Source organism: Rhinolophus ferrumequinum, chromosome 28, assembly GCF_004115265.2.
Source record: "Rhinolophus ferrumequinum isolate MPI-CBG mRhiFer1 chromosome 28, mRhiFer1_v1.p, whole genome shotgun sequence".
Classification (NCBI taxonomy): Eukaryota; Metazoa; Chordata; class Mammalia; order Chiroptera; family Rhinolophidae; genus Rhinolophus; species Rhinolophus ferrumequinum.
Window position 1 is genome coordinate 16,295,584 of NC_046311.1, and position 15,078 is coordinate 16,310,661.

Sequence of the window (15,078 nt, forward strand, 5' to 3'; positions counted from 1 at the left end):
ATTAGACTGTGAGCTCCTTATGAATAGTTGCCATGTTATTTCCATCTTGTTTTATCTGGTACCCAGTTCCATCTAGGTTCTTAATAATGAATGGGTTAAACCCCAGTAATCATAGCTTATCTGCATGAGGTGGGCTTCAGACTGAAAATAGTTCTCCAAACCATTAAGTCAGTGATATGCTTGGAATCACCAGTGCCCTCCCGAGGAGTGGAGGCGCTGCAGCTCCTTAGACACACCTCCGCGGGTCTCGCATGGCTTGGAGCAGCACCACCTGCACAGGGTGGAGAACTTGCCACATTGCCACAAAGCAGGGAAATCAGAAATGAGGAAAGTCACAAGGACATTTCATTTCCTCTGAGGTGGCCATATCTGGCTGATCTCATTATGTAGCATTTCAGTTGCATTTTGTGGACACAAAGTATTTTATACTAGTGTGCAGGAGTGGTTTCTAAGCTTTTTTATATTTAGTTAGACATTTCTAAAGAATTTCTAAACTCATTTCTAAAATGAGTTTCACTAGATATTCTCCCAAAGAGGCTTCAGATCATTCCAAATTTAAACTTGAATTGACACTGTCCAGATATTACTTTCCATTATTCCAAGTCCATTCCTCTTTGCAAAGAGGGGAAGCACAGAGAGGCCTTCAGACCTGTTACTTCACAGAAGCTCTGAACTGCACCCTGGAGAAGATCCAGGATTGTCCAAGAAACACACATTCCCAAGCCTGGAAATAAAAATGGCAGTCTATAGAACTAAAAGCCTGGCAGTTTCTTTCTGACTTAATCAAGATAGAACGTATTGATGAGATCTATATTTTTCCTGACCTTTTCTCCTTCTGGAAAAGAGAAATTGCACTGACATTTCTCTGACTTCACATGTAAGCCTGAGTGCTTTCAAAATTCACAAATTTCAACAGTATCTATTTTCCCCTGTGATATACCACGTAAACAAAAGGTAGGATAAAAATCATATGATCTTATCAATAGAAGCAGAAAAAGCACTTCACAAAATCCAACATCCATCCCCAGCAAAATGAGGATAGAGGGAACTTAGTCAACATAACTGAAAAACCCACCTAACTTCATATTCAACAGCGAAAAGCTGAAGGTTTTTCTTTATGATCAGGAACAAAACAAGGATGTCCACTTTCACCATTTTCATTCAACACAGTAGAGGAAGTCCGAGCGCAGCAATTAGACAAGAGAAAGAAAAAAGGGCATCCAAATTGGAAAGGACGAAGTAAAACTGTTATTGTTTGCAGATAACATGATACTGAATGTAGAGAACCCTAAAGATTCCACTAAAACAAAAAACAAAAACCCACTAGAACTGATAAATGAATTCAGTAAAGAAGCAGGATACAAAATTAATATTCAAAAATTGGTTGCATTTTCATACATTAATAACAACCTATCAGGAAGAGAAATTAAGAAAACAATCCCATTTACAAATGCATCAAAAAAAATAATAAAATGCCCAGGAATAAATTTAACCAAGGAGGTAAAAGACCTGTACTCAAAAAATTATAAGACACTGAAGAAATAAATTGAACGAGATTCAGTGGTAAGAAAAGATGAACTAGGACCATTTGTGACAACATGGATGGATCTTGAGATTATAATGCTAAGCGAAATAAGTCAGACAGAAAATGTAGAGAACCAGATGATTTCACTGATATGTGGTATATAAACCCCCAACAACAAAAGAACAAGACAAACAAATGTGAAGCAAAAACTCATGGACACAGACAATAGTTTAGTGGTTACCAGAGGGTAAGGGGGGAGGGGGTGGTAGAGATGAGGGCAAGGGGGATCAAATATATGGTGATGGAAGGAGAACCGACTCTGGGTGGTGAACACACAATGTGATATATAGATGGTGTAAGACAGAATTGTACACCTGAAATATATGTAATTTTACCAACAATTGTCACCCCAAGAAACTTTAATTTAAAAAAAATTGAACAAGATACAAATAAATGGAAGCATATACCATGCTCCTGGATAAGAAGAATTAACATCATTAAAATGTCCATACTACCTAAAGCAATCTATAGATTCAATGCAATCCCTATCAAAATACCAATGGCATTTTTCACAGAACTAGAACAAATATTTCTAAACATTATGTGGAACCACAAAAGACCCTGAATAGCCACGGCAATCTTGAGAAAGAAGAACAGAGATGGAGATATCAAACTACCTGATATCAAATTATACTATATGGCCATAGTAATAAAAACAGCATGATACTGGCAGAAAAACAGACACATAAATCAATGGAACAGAATGGAGAGCCCAGAAATAAACCCACCCCTATATGGTCAATTAATCTATGACAAAGGAGGCAAGAATACACACTAGGGTAAAAACAGTCTCTTCAATAAGTGGTTTTGGGAAAACTAGACAGATACATGGAAAACAATGAAACTAGACCACTTTCTTACACCACATACAGGAATAAACTCAAAATGGATTAAAGATTTAAATGTAAGACCTGAAACCATGAAACTCCCAGGAGAAAACATAGGTCGTGAACTCTCTGACACGGTTCTTAGCAATATCTTTTTGGATATTTCTCTTCAGGCAAGGAAAACAAAAGAAAAAATAAACAAATGGACTACATCAAATGAAAAAGTTTTTATACAGCAAAGGAAACCGACAACAAAACGAAAAGACCTACTGAAGGGGATAAGATATTCAACAATGATACTCTGATAAGGGGTTAATACCCAAAATTTATAAAGAACTTATACAACTCAACAAAAAGAGCAACTCAAACTTGCACCATTTTCAAAATGAGAGTGTAAACTATTTAGTGATCCATAAACATGCAATGAAAGTGTGAACATGTGCACTGGTGATCTGGAGAGGCTTCACCCTGGAGAAGGAGTGAGGACAGGACTGCAGCAAGCAGCAGGGCCATACGCCACACTTTATGCATTCCTGCGATGCTTTGCATGTTGCAATGACAGATCGTCGGCACTGCGCGAGTCAGGGCCTGTGGGGACAAGGGGCCCAGATCTGCAAGGTAACCAGTATATCCCCCCATGGGCGTGCACAGACACTCTTAGGACGCTACTTTTATTTCTGTTTGTTGTTTTTACATTAGGAAATACTTAAGGGTTGATAAAAAGCTTTTCTTTTTATGTAAATCCAGATTTCTTCTGACATGAAAAAATCAATGTACCAATTGGTTCATTTGATATGTTTATAGGAATAAAACATGTTCTATGCTTTTAAATTCATGTAACACTTTTAATGCCTTAAATATAGTAAATGCCAAGTATTTAAGGTAAAACTCCCATATCTATTTTTACTATCTTTTGGATATATGTTAGCCACATTTTAGAAATAGCATTCAACCATAAAAATGCTCTAGAGGCCAGGAAAGCAATCTAATGCTGCAACGATTCTTGCATAATACCTGGAAACCATTCTTACAAAAAGTGTGGGGGAAATATCCTCATGGAAATTCAATATTTGTGCATTCCAACTTTACTAGTTAAAACTATTGGGCCGGCCCAGTGGCTCAGGTGGTTAGAGCTCCATGCTCCTAACTCCAAAGGCTGCCATTTCGATTCCCACATGGGCCAGTGGGCTCTCAACCACAAGGTTGCCAGTTCAATTCCTCGAGTCCCGCAAGGGATGGTGTGCTGTGTCCCCTGCAACTAAGATTGAACACGGCACCTTGATCTGAGCTGCCGCTGAGCTCCCAGATGGCTTGGTTGGCTGGAGCGTGTCCTCTCAACTACAAGGTTGCTGGTTCAACTCCCGCAAGGGATGGTGGGCTGTACCCACTGCAACTAGAAATGGCAACTGGACCTGGAGCTGAGCTGCGCCCTCCACAACTAAGACTGAAAGGACAACAACTTGAAGCTGAACGGCACCCTCCACAACTAAGATTGAAAGGACAACAACTTGACTTGGAAAAAAGTCCTGGAAGTACACACTGTTCCCCAATAAAGTCCTGTTCCCCTTCCCCAATAAAAAAAAAAAAAATCTTTAAAAAAAAAAACAAAAACTATTTTACACTCACCTCCACTCTGTGAGGAATGAACCAAAATCCTGGTCCACAGGAGCCCAGCAGCTCTGCTCGGCCACCCCACTGGAGTCGGAATTCAGGGGGTCCGCTCTGCTGACCCCGTGCTGGGGCTTGCGGTTGCTGAGTCCCTCCAGCCCCTGCCCTCCGAGGCCAGCAGTCATGGGAACTGATGTCTGATGTAGCTCCATCTCCCGTACGCCAGAGGTCAGCCTGCCACCTTTGTTCTCTAGGTGCATGTCCTGCTGCCACTCTTCTTACTGGGGTCAGGCAGAAAGAAGCCACTATGGATTAAAGCAGACACCATGGGGATGCACACTTCTCAATGGTACAACAGGAAGGCCTCTTAAAATGAGGCCTTGCCAGTGTCCCAACATTCTAATACCATACAGGAAATGGTGTCTGCTTATCTCCAAGGATGAATATTTTAGTACATTTCACACCAGGCAGGACTTAAGTATTCAACGACAGAGCGTTACCTAGGTAAGTTGTAATCTGTGCAAAGTATGAAATGCTATGCAACCATAAAAATGCTATAGCGGTATATTGACTGATATTGGTAAATATTAAGAATATGGGGGAAATGTTGATACGGGGTATTTTTCTTGAAATAAATATGCACGTATTATATGCATAGAACAGAAGACCAAAATGACACAGCCGCCAAAATGTGGCTACCTGAGGGTGGTGGAGATATAGATGATGGGGCTTTCTCCTTGTCTCTGTCTGTGGTATAGTTTTAACAGGTTTTTCCTTCTAGTGAAATAATACTTTTGTAATGAGAAAATAATAATACCTATCATAACAATGAGAAAAATCACTATAATTGTAAGGTCATGCTGTTCTACTTTTTGGATTTATTTCAAACCATTGCCCCTTAATGTTTTTATCCTTGGCGGCATCCCACAATTTCATCACTGACCTTTGCTTTGCTGTCAAGGTTTGCTGTGAAGCCAAGAATCCCTGTGAGCCTTGGTCAGGTAGCATTTGCTGCATTGAGAAGCAATGCACGTACTGGTAGGCGGGATGAGTGTCGTTGTGGGTCCGCCACTCCTTGTCACCAGTCACACTGAGGCTGGGAATGCCCCATGATCACAAATTCGGAGGACAGGAGACACGGGGAGTTCAAAGCGAGTACAAGCAAATGGCTTATGCGTAAGTGGGGGTGCTGACAGCCCACAAAGCCACACTTTCTGGTGGAATCAGAATTTACTTCAAACACAGAAAGGCATCGACATTTGAAGAAACCCACATGACCAAGGAAGTCTTACATCCTTACTATTATGATCTCCCTGCTTTAACCCACTGCGTATGTTAAAAATGATGACTTACTCATCAGTAAGCAGAAGGCAGTGTTGTTAGGATATGATTGTGTCAAAAAGTGAAATGAAAGCATTTGAGTTCTTTCCATGCTGACACTGTTCCACCTCCGCTGCTCCTCCTGCAGACCTGCCCAGGGTGTGGGAGGGACTCAGGAGGCACAGCACTGGTACAAGGCCAGGGGCAGGAGACAGCGCACAGGGGCGGGGCACTGGTGGCTCCCCATCTGCCCCTGCTGGGGAAGGCAGGAGGGTCTGCCTCGGGGCCCTTCTCCACTTGGTCCAACAGCCTTTGCTCGGGCCTGAGGGACGGCCCACCGAGTGAGGTGTAAAAATGAGGACGCTGGAGCTGTCCAGACCCCAGCCCTCCCCGATGGCTCTGTCAGAACTTGGCTGGGGTTTGCTGGCATTTATGGAGCAGAGCCCAGGCTCGGTGCTAATGAACCTGTGGAGGCGGGAGCACGAGGGAGGCCCCAGGAACCTGCCGGCGGTGCTCCGCAGCCCAGCCAGGCTTCAAGGGGCAGGCACGTGGGCCGCCCTGGGGACGCTGCGCCTTCTGCCGCGCAGCCACGCTGGTCAGCCCACTGAATTCTGCAGGCGAGGCCGACATCGCCTCCGCTGGAGCGCGCAATCAGCCGAGGCGCACATCGTGCGGAAAACGGTTTCTTGGCAAACTGCCCCACCCACTCACCTTGCAGGTCCCTCACCTGCACTCTCCTTCGAGTTCTTTAGTCGTTTGATGTAATACAACAAAGAAAGGAGTGGAAGGAAAAGGTCTATCGACCACTGTGAAAACGTTATTAGAAAGGAATCACGCCAGTCAATTCTCTCTTCTTACAGCCCCGAGAAAATAGCCCCGTCATTGAATGTTCTTCTCCACGTAAAACGCTGTTCAGGCCCAACACTCGGTGAGGCTGTGTCCACAGGGCTGTGGCTGCAAGTCCTGTGGGGGGGCGTGGCCCTGCCCGCGGGGGCGTGGCTCTACCCGCGGGGGCGTGGCTGACGGTATGGGGATGTGGTCATTTCTCCGAGAGCTTGGCTGTGTCAGTGGGGGTGTGGTCCTGCTCTCTGAGGCCTGGCTCTGTCCGGGAGCGCGGGAGCGCACCGCTGTTCTGCAGCTGCGGCTGTCTTGTGGGAGTGGGCGTGTCTGTGACCCAGCTGCCTCGTGGGGGCGTGGCCCTGTGTTGGTGAGCTCTAATTGATGAAGCACAGGGAAGGGGCAGGCCGGAGGAGACGAGGTTGGGGGTCACATGCTCCTCAGCCCGCCCTGCGCAAAGACTGATGCGTCCCCGCCCAGGGAACGCAGAGGGCCTGTGCCCTCAGGCCCCTGCAAGCTAGGACACACGCAAATGGGCTTTGCACCGTGTAAACTTGGTTGAAAGCTTCTAGAACTTTCAGCCAGACTGTACGGTTTGGGATCCCTTCTCGTTTTAGAGTCGTCCTTGTCCCAGCCTGTGATAAGAGACGGGTGGGTGCTGTGCCGGAAGGTCGCAGTGGGCTTTGCCTGGAAGCCCCAGCCCTCTAGCGTACTTGCCAGGCACCCCGTGAGCCCACGCGCGGGGAGGAGTCGGCTCTGCCACCCACACTTCAGGCTCTTTCGCTTATTTCTGTGTCGCCGTGTTGTTGGTTTTCACCCGTCCTGAACACCCGTTTGGAAACTCCTTTGCTCCCCAAAACAAGAGACCTGCGCTGGGGCCCGAGTCCTCGCTCCTGCCCGCTGCGGAGCGCGCCTGGTCCCGTGCGGTGGGCAGTGGGTGGTGGCGCGGAGACCACAGGGGCCCGGTCTCACCACTGAGTCCGGCTCACCGCGAACGGCGGCCAGGGAAGCAGGCTTCCTGAGGGCGCGGGGGTGGGGGGCGCGGAGACCTCAGGGACAAGAATGAGCAGCGCGAGCGGCGACGATGAAAATGTCTTGAATCAAAACTCTCAAAAATCCAACCAGCGGGAGAGATTCCCATCCGTGGACAGATGACTCCCAAGGTCCCCGCTGTAGCCCAGACCACTGTGTCCAATCGCCTTGTCTCCTTGATGTCTCAAAGGTGCCCCAACCCGCCCCCCCCCAGGCCTGAGGCCATTCCAGGCCCTTCCTCAGTGCCCTGGTGACTGGTCCCACCATCCATTCAGGTGCCTCCATCACAAACCCCCACCCCCCTGACGACCCACACACCTTGCTGACTCCTCACCTATGAAGTAACCCCTGACCTGGCTGTGCAGCCACCTGTCAAACGGCAGGACTCAGCAGGGGCTTTCTCCAGCCCACCAGCTGCTCCTACCACCCAGCCACAGTGATCTTTCCAGAACATATATCCGACCTCCTGGCCTCCAGCTTAATACCTGTCCGCGGTGTGTCAGTTGAGGGCGCTGCTGGTAACAGCCAGGGCCACCCTCTCCTGGATAATTCCTGAGAATTCCAGACCTCAGCTAAGCCCCAGGGGGCGGTGGCCTTCTCACAATGTCAGCATTTGCTTTCTATCAGTGTGATAAAACTTTAGGAACTTATGTTCCTAAATCACCCCCACTTTACACGTGATGTGAACAACTGCGCTCAGGTGTAAACTAAATTTGCAAGCTTGTGTGCTGTGGTGCTGGCCGAGAGCTCTCACCTGTTGTTCTGGTGAGTTTCGCTCATTCGCAGTTACATGAGTTGGTGTACCATATGCGTGCACACTCCCCAACGTATGCAAGGTCCCCACACACCTTGCCCCAGCGACCTGGACAGCAGACCCCACGCTCACTCCCAACAGGGCTGGCCTTTCCTAGGTGGCTTCGGTGACGCCAAACTGTCTTGTTTTCCGGGCAGAGCTGCCGCCACAGTGTTAGCAGCCGCCTGCCTTCTCTTCTTCCCTCGGAATCACTGCACACTGTGGAGTTATCACCTGCCCTAAGTCAGGGCTCGACATTCCCCTTGGGAGCTTCCCAAGCAGCCTGGCCCCGGGCGGTGGGGGAGGAGGGACAGGGGTCACCCCCTGGCCCAGCCATGTCCTGGGAAAAGCTGGCAACATTAAGTTCACGTAATTCCACTGTGGGTGGCGCAGGAAGAAGCAGCGGCGCGAGGAATTAAACTCCTCGTCGCGCGCATTCGGTTCCCAGAATCGCCTGACACGCGCTCATATGCAAGGTCCGTGCTGGGTGCCCAACCCCCAGCAGGTGAGCGGAACGCGAGCTTCTGCGCAGCCCCGGCTCCCTCCGCTGCATCCGCAGCCGGGACCCTCCCCCAGCGAGCCGCTCGCGTCAGTCACCCGGTTTCTCAGGCTTCCACATGTGTACGCCAGCTTTCTCACCTCCGCAGAGCCACCACCCCTCACACGCTTATTAAAACCCTGCCTGCACTCACCTCCTGCCTCCGGACCCACCTGGAGACGCCCTTTGTCCAGAAGCTAAGTTTAAGGTCGGGACTGCCAGCGCCCAATGCCGAGAGCGCCGAGGACAGCGCCGCGCCGCGCGGAGCACGAGCTCTGTGGGCGCGCAGGGCGCCGGCCCCTGGCCTGGCCACGCCCCCGGGCGGCACCGCGGCCACGCCCCCAGGCGGCCGCAGGGTCCAGAGGAGATGGCCCCACTCCAAGGGATGCGGGTCAGAAGAGAGGCTGCGGCGACAGGCGGCGTCGACGCGCTGCGCCCACTTCAGGCTCTGCTTTGGGAAGGCGGACGGGCACTCGGAACAAGAACTAGAACGCGCCAGCCCAGGGACCATTCTGCCTACTTTGGTCTGCATTTTATGTTGTCTGCTGGAGCTGGTGAACCTGACCAGTGTTCCTCATTTCCCCGTGGCTTGTCCCTGGTCAGCCTAGGGCTGTTGCCAAGGTTACATCGGTAGAAAGCTCTCACTCTGGCTGTCTCCCATTTCAAAAGCAATGTCATCCTCAAACCCCTCCCTTCTCTCTAGCGGGCCCCCAATTGACAGTGTCTTGGCTTGTCTTGTGGGTCAGGCCAGCTGACACGTGCACGGACTTAGCAAGCTCTCTGGAATTCCCAGAGTCCCAGTTAACCCTGAGGTTTCCAGTTAAGCACCCCAGAAGCCAGTGGTCATGGTGACCGCAGGCTATTCAGGCTGATGAAAATGAACACCTAGCAGAACTGTCCACTGGACACCTGTGGCCAGGTACTGCCTCCACCTTCCCTCATGCTAGGGCAGCTGCCACTGGTGAGTGATGAGATACTGCCAGACCTGGGCTCCCATGACAACATAGCCAGCAGCCACTTTTATTGGCAGAATAACAAACATGATGCATCACACCACCGACCTGTCTCGGCAGGGATTAACCCATAATTCAAAGTACTGGTGGGACCTGCCAATAAAGTTACGGGCCTTCCTCAGCGTGACTGCAGTCCGGTCGTCCCCGGCACAGATGGGCCGTCTTTCCTGCTGACCTTTCCATAGGTCCTGCTGCACAAATTTCAAACTGCCACAAGGATATAACTGCAGGCTTCATTCATCAAATGCGAGTAAAAACTGAAATTGAAGACGACATGTAACTGTCCTCGAGATTTGTCTTGGGCAAAAACAAAACAACTTACCATCAAAATCAAAATCCCTCCTTTTTTTTCTTTTTGGTAAGTGGAGTAGAAGAGAAGGAAATAGATAATCCTCCAGTATTTCTGAAGTTTAAAAGGAGAGGGCTCATGATGAGTATGGCTTAGGCAGTTGCTTCTAGAGAGTGCAGACAGAGCTAGTGTGGCCGCCAAGGCTGTCCCAGCGGGACCCACCCCTGTAGGACTTTGCAGGTCCACCCTCTGCAGCAGCTTTAGTCTCCAGACCCTTTTTCACTCTTAAAAGCTCTTTAGTATGCTCAGGAGTTTTTATCTGGGTTCCCTGTCAATAGTACCATACCGGAAATTAAAACTGAAAAATTTTACAATATTCATTTAAAATAAAAGCAAACCCACTGCTTATTAACATGAATACTGTTCTGAAAAATTAACTTTCCAAAACAAGAAAAATTCATAATTAGAATGGTACTGATATCTAGATCAATGTCTTTACTATGTGGCTTCTGCAGCCCACGTGTTGCAACACGCCATTGTGGTTGAAAGACGTGAAGAAAATTTGGCCTCATGCAGGTTCTACAGTAGGGAAGAGAGGACCGTGGACACACCGCCCCGAGCTCCTTAAACAAGACAGAACAGCTTCTGAATGCACTTGCCAGCCACTGATCTGGGGATTGGCCCACCAAATGTGGGTGGAGGTGACAGTCACTTGCTGTCTTGCCATGGGTAGTTAGAAAGGCATGTGGGACACAGCCCCACTAATCTGTTGTCTATACCTCTTAGCCAAGACTAGACAAGAGAAATACATGCTACTAGTATGCCACCACCTTTGGGGGTGGTTTGTCAGCAGCAAAACTGACAACAAAAGGGCTGGTGATTCAACACCTACCAGTTTATGGAAATTTTGAACCAAGTTACAAAAAAAAAAAAAAAAAAGGGCTAATCTGGGCATTCATTAATTTGGTCATGGGTAAGTTCCAGAAAAAAAATTCTTCTCCCTGGATCTTCTCATGCAAAGCACTGGTCCCTGAATAAATGAACAGTGTCCCAACATGAAATACCAACACGTCTGGCACCATCTTCCTCAAGTTCTAATGCGCTAGACCTGTGGGCCAATTTTCCCACCATCTGTGGGAATATTGGTTGTGTCACTTGCAAAACCTAGAACAAGCAGCTCAAACCTACCCCACGGCCAACTGGACCACAGACACTCCCTGACCCCAGGCCACTGGGACAGCACGAAGACTGCAGATGGGTAGAGGACGGGGGAACACCCACTATCCAGACGACAAGCCCTGTCACTGCAGTGAGTTTGGTTCTGTGCCTGGAACGGCTGTAACTAACGGCATATCAAAGGCTAACTTATCCTTTGTTCGTGGCGTATCCACCGAGCTGGTCCAACCCGATAAGCAATTTCGGTTGACAGCTGTGGCAGATGTTTTATTTAAAGGGAATTAAAATTTAGGTGCATACATGACACAGACATTAGATAGAGTCCACTTTCCATGACAGAGGCTGTGACTGCTGATAGAACAGGCTGGATTTGTGACGCGCCCCACACGCTAACACTTGTACCCCCAGAGGGACACCAACCGTCATTTCCGTTCTGAACAAAGCTGGGTGCGTTCAAGCAACACCAATCGCTCTGTGTTCAAAGACTTTTCATAAACCAATTCATAGTAAACTCAGCTCAGCTGACGTATTTATAGTCCAGTCTCACTGTCACAAGAACGTCCCACGTGCGGTCAAGATGGTGAACACCCCAGAGGGGCAGGCAGAGGGCGCGCGCGGCAGCTACGTGGGGGGCTCTTAACTCACCGCTGGGACCCCACCCGTCAGCACTCAGTGACACGGATACACGCCAGTGAGCATGAGTCCTGCGTATGACGCAGCATCCCATGTGGGGACCCTTTTAAGTCAAAAGTGTTGGGGTCCACACCGTGTCCACGGGCAAGGCCGACGTCAGTCCCCAGGCCCGTGCAGGGCACGGAGGGGCACTGTCCCCACGGCCCGCACCCAGGCTTGGAGGGGCACTGTCCCCACGGCCCGCACCCAGGCTTGGAGGGGCACTGTCCCCACGCCGACCGCCTGGGCATGGAGGGGCACTGTCCCCATGCCAACCACTTGGGCATGGAGGGGCACTGCCCCCAGGCCGACTGCCTGGGCATGGAGGGGCTCTGTCCCCATAGCCCACACCCAGGCATGGAGGGGCACTGTCCCCACGCCAACCGCCTGGGCATGGAGGGGCACTGCCCCCAGGCCGACCGCCTGGGCATGGAGGGGCTCTGTCCCCATAGCCCACACCCAGGCATGGAGGGGCACTGTCCCCACGCCAACCGCCTGGGCATGGAGGGGCACTGTCCCCACGCCAACCGCCTGGGCATGGAAGGGCACTGTCCCCACGCCGACCGCCCGGCCATCTCAGTGTCCCGTCAGGTAGTCCTGTGTGGAGTCGGAAGCAAACGAGTCCACGTCCTCGTTGTCCGAGCTGTCACTGCTACCGCCGGTGGCCGGCCCACCCGTGAGGGCCACACGGGCATAGTCATCTGTGTCGATGGACTTGCAGAAGTGGATGGCGTACTTAAGCTTCTGCGCGAGCACCTGCTTGCAGCTGTACCGGGGCAGCTTCAGGAGGAAGAAGCAGGTGTAGGACTCGGGCAGGAAGTGGTCGGGGGGACTGTACTTGTCCAGCACCTGTTGGCGAGAAGTGCGAGGTGATCATGGATACTGGACACCCAGGGACAGACAAACTGCTGATCATCACGCCAATCCGCGATGTCTGCTACTCTCCACTCACAGAATTCATCTCCTCTCGGCCAAGAAGAACAAGGTACGGGAAAACATAATGTAACCAAGTTTAGAAACAAAAAGGAGCAACTCATGACTTCCAGGGACTTGTAACAAATAGCAATGGGTGACTGTGATGACCAGGTCTTACAAATCAGTGCTGTGAAGAGGGTGAGATGGCTCCTTCCGCCCTGAGGGGGTCCCCAGCTGTCCTTGATGCTGCCACCCACCTACTTCCAACCATTATAGACTGAGGTGCGAGGAGCTGGCCACCAGCCTTGCAGAGAAAAACTACCCGAGTGCTCAAGGCTCTCTGAGGGCTTCCGAGACCCATGGGGAGAGCAGACCCTCCAGCCTAACCTGCCCCACGTGGCACTGCTACCAGAACAGTCATTTCACCCAGTGACCCGTGGGCAAACAGCCTGTTTCTGACTGTTGGGCCCGAGTCGGGACTCAGCTGCTGCCAGCCTGCCGGATGGCTGTCCTCAGAGAGCGGCATTTCTCAGTGACTCACTTGATTCAACTAGTCACAAAAGTGCCTGAAACGGGCAAGCTAGGGGACAGGAAGCAGGTGCTGTCACCCGAGACCTGCAGTCCTGAAGTTCTGAGCCACCAAACCAAAGTGGGTGTTTTCCAGTTCTCCCCGGAAAGGGGGTAGCCACACCTGGATGACGAAGTCACGGCCGCGGAAGTCTGCGATGGTCCTGGGCAGCCGTGTGCGGCCCCACACGAAGCGCAGGAAGAGGGAGCGCTCACTAGTGGACAGCGTCTCCATCACTTCCCAAAACCACTGCACCAGGGGTGCGCCCGGCTCGGTACCCTTATACGTGGCCACCGACTTCAGCAGGTGCAGAGGGATGTCTGGGCTGCCGCATACCTGAGGAGACAGTCAGGCTGGCACTCGATCCCTTTCTCTCCACGGCCTGCGTGCGGAGGGCGGTGACAGGCCCAAGAGCAGGGGCAGGAGGGGGGCCCCACACGTCTAGCAGCCCACCCCCGGAGGAAGGCACACGCGCTCCCTGGGCGTCTCAGTCCCTCAAATTGAGCTGGGACTGACTAGTGGCACTGATTCGGTGGATGACCACGAAAAGGCCATCCCCAGGGTGTGGCACATGGTGAGACCATACCATTGTCTCTAACTCGTATCCAGTGAAGAGAGAGAGCAGGGGGACAGGCACGACTCGGGCCATCCCCTCGCGAACGGCAGACACTTGCTCATCAAATTCATGGAGCCTAAAAGGAAAAACTTATTTTGCATTTCGACCTTCTGTGGCAGAGGTCTTGTTCTTGCTCAGACCCGGCCTGACGTGCAGATGACCGAGGTGTGGACTCCCAGCAGCCCTCCTGATTCATACAGACTGGCACACACAAGTGACCAGCTCAGAAATAACTTGCAGCCACACACTGTCCGAGATGCCACCCTCTGTCCTTCTCAGGAGCGCCACAGTCACACAGCACTGGAGCCCAGCCAGGCAGCCCCTTGGGAGAACCCTCTGCACACGTGTGCCTTCAGGGCCCTCACGACCAGTGCCTCAGGGCACCAGGCAGCATTGGACGCAGGGGACAGCTCAGCACAGAACACCTGCCAGGACGACCCTCGACCGGAGCCCAACCAGCACAGCCGGCTGACCTCCGGGGCCCTGTCCCCAAACCAGCCAAGTTTGGGGGTGAGGCCCAAGGATCACACTGCGTGGACTCAGCCATCAGGAGGGTCTGCAATGAGCCACGGGAGCTGTGGGTGCCATGGCGGACCTGCCACGCAGCAACGAGGCCTCAATGCTGGCGTGACAGCCATGGACACAATGCTGACCCAGGAGAGGTGACAGACCAGCAAGGGGCACACACACAGTGGGCCTCTATTCCCTCGGTGTGCCTGCCTGTGAGCCAGGAGTCTCAGGTGAGGACAGTAAGTCCTCTGACCCTGGTCACAAAATCAGCTCTGGGGACCATGGTCCAGTAGCATCTTACTGCACATGACACTTCCAAAAACACACAGCCACCACGCAAACCATCCGCTGTTCCCGCTGCCCCGAGTCAGAGCAAAGGGGCCAGGTGAGCACACACCTGTAGTTTATGGCCAGCCGGACGTACTCGGCTCGGTTGTCAAGGGTGATGTGCGTGTACTTGGAGCTCAGCTGGATGTCCTGGCCACTGGCACTGGGCACCGTGAAGGGCAGGCTCATGGCCTCGAACTCCTCCGAGGTGGCCTCGTTGTCACGGATGTACATGAGCCCGGGGATGAAGTCTTTATCCACCTTTCAGGGGAGGGAGCCTGTGTGTTGATGAGGGTTGTGCCTGCAACCCACACCCCAGCTCACAGTGAGGGACCATGGTCTGCCCGGGGCAGACCATGCAGCCACCAGTGCATGGCACTGCCAGACAATGGAGGGCAGCGGCAATGGGAGAGTCTGTAATTCAGGGAGGGCCTTAAAATTAACCACTGAGA

The 15,078-nt window shown here is 51.4% G+C and overlaps 2 protein-coding genes across 3 annotated transcripts in view; both read right to left on the reverse strand.

Annotated features, from left to right (window-relative positions):
- OCA2 (OCA2 melanosomal transmembrane protein) overlaps positions 1-8,822 on the reverse strand; it is an 84,709-nt gene extending 75,887 nt beyond the window's left edge. Inside the window, exons 1-2 of one of the 2 annotated variants that reach the window (XM_033099960.1) lie at positions 8,714-8,822; positions 4,039-4,301 (exon numbers count right to left, since the gene is read on the reverse strand). In XM_033099960.1, coding sequence (XP_032955851.1) covers positions 4,039-4,280 — 242 coding nt within the window. In that variant the 5' untranslated portion in view covers positions 4,281-4,301; positions 8,714-8,822. Of the gene's footprint in view, positions 1-4,038; positions 4,302-8,694 lie in introns of both variants that reach the window. The other variant, XM_033099961.1, reaches the window with a different exon arrangement.
- Positions 8,823-11,264: 2,442 nt separating this feature from the next.
- Positions 11,265-15,078, reverse strand: part of HERC2 (HECT and RLD domain containing E3 ubiquitin protein ligase 2) — a 139,585-nt gene continuing 135,771 nt past the window's right edge. The window contains exons 90-93 of the mRNA XM_033100308.1: positions 14,697-14,887; positions 13,760-13,865; positions 13,297-13,509; positions 11,265-12,539 (exon numbers count right to left, since the gene is read on the reverse strand). Of these exons, the coding sequence (XP_032956199.1) occupies positions 12,267-12,539; positions 13,297-13,509; positions 13,760-13,865; positions 14,697-14,887 (783 nt within the window). The 3' untranslated portion in view covers positions 11,265-12,266. The remainder of the gene's footprint in view (positions 12,540-13,296; positions 13,510-13,759; positions 13,866-14,696; positions 14,888-15,078) is intronic.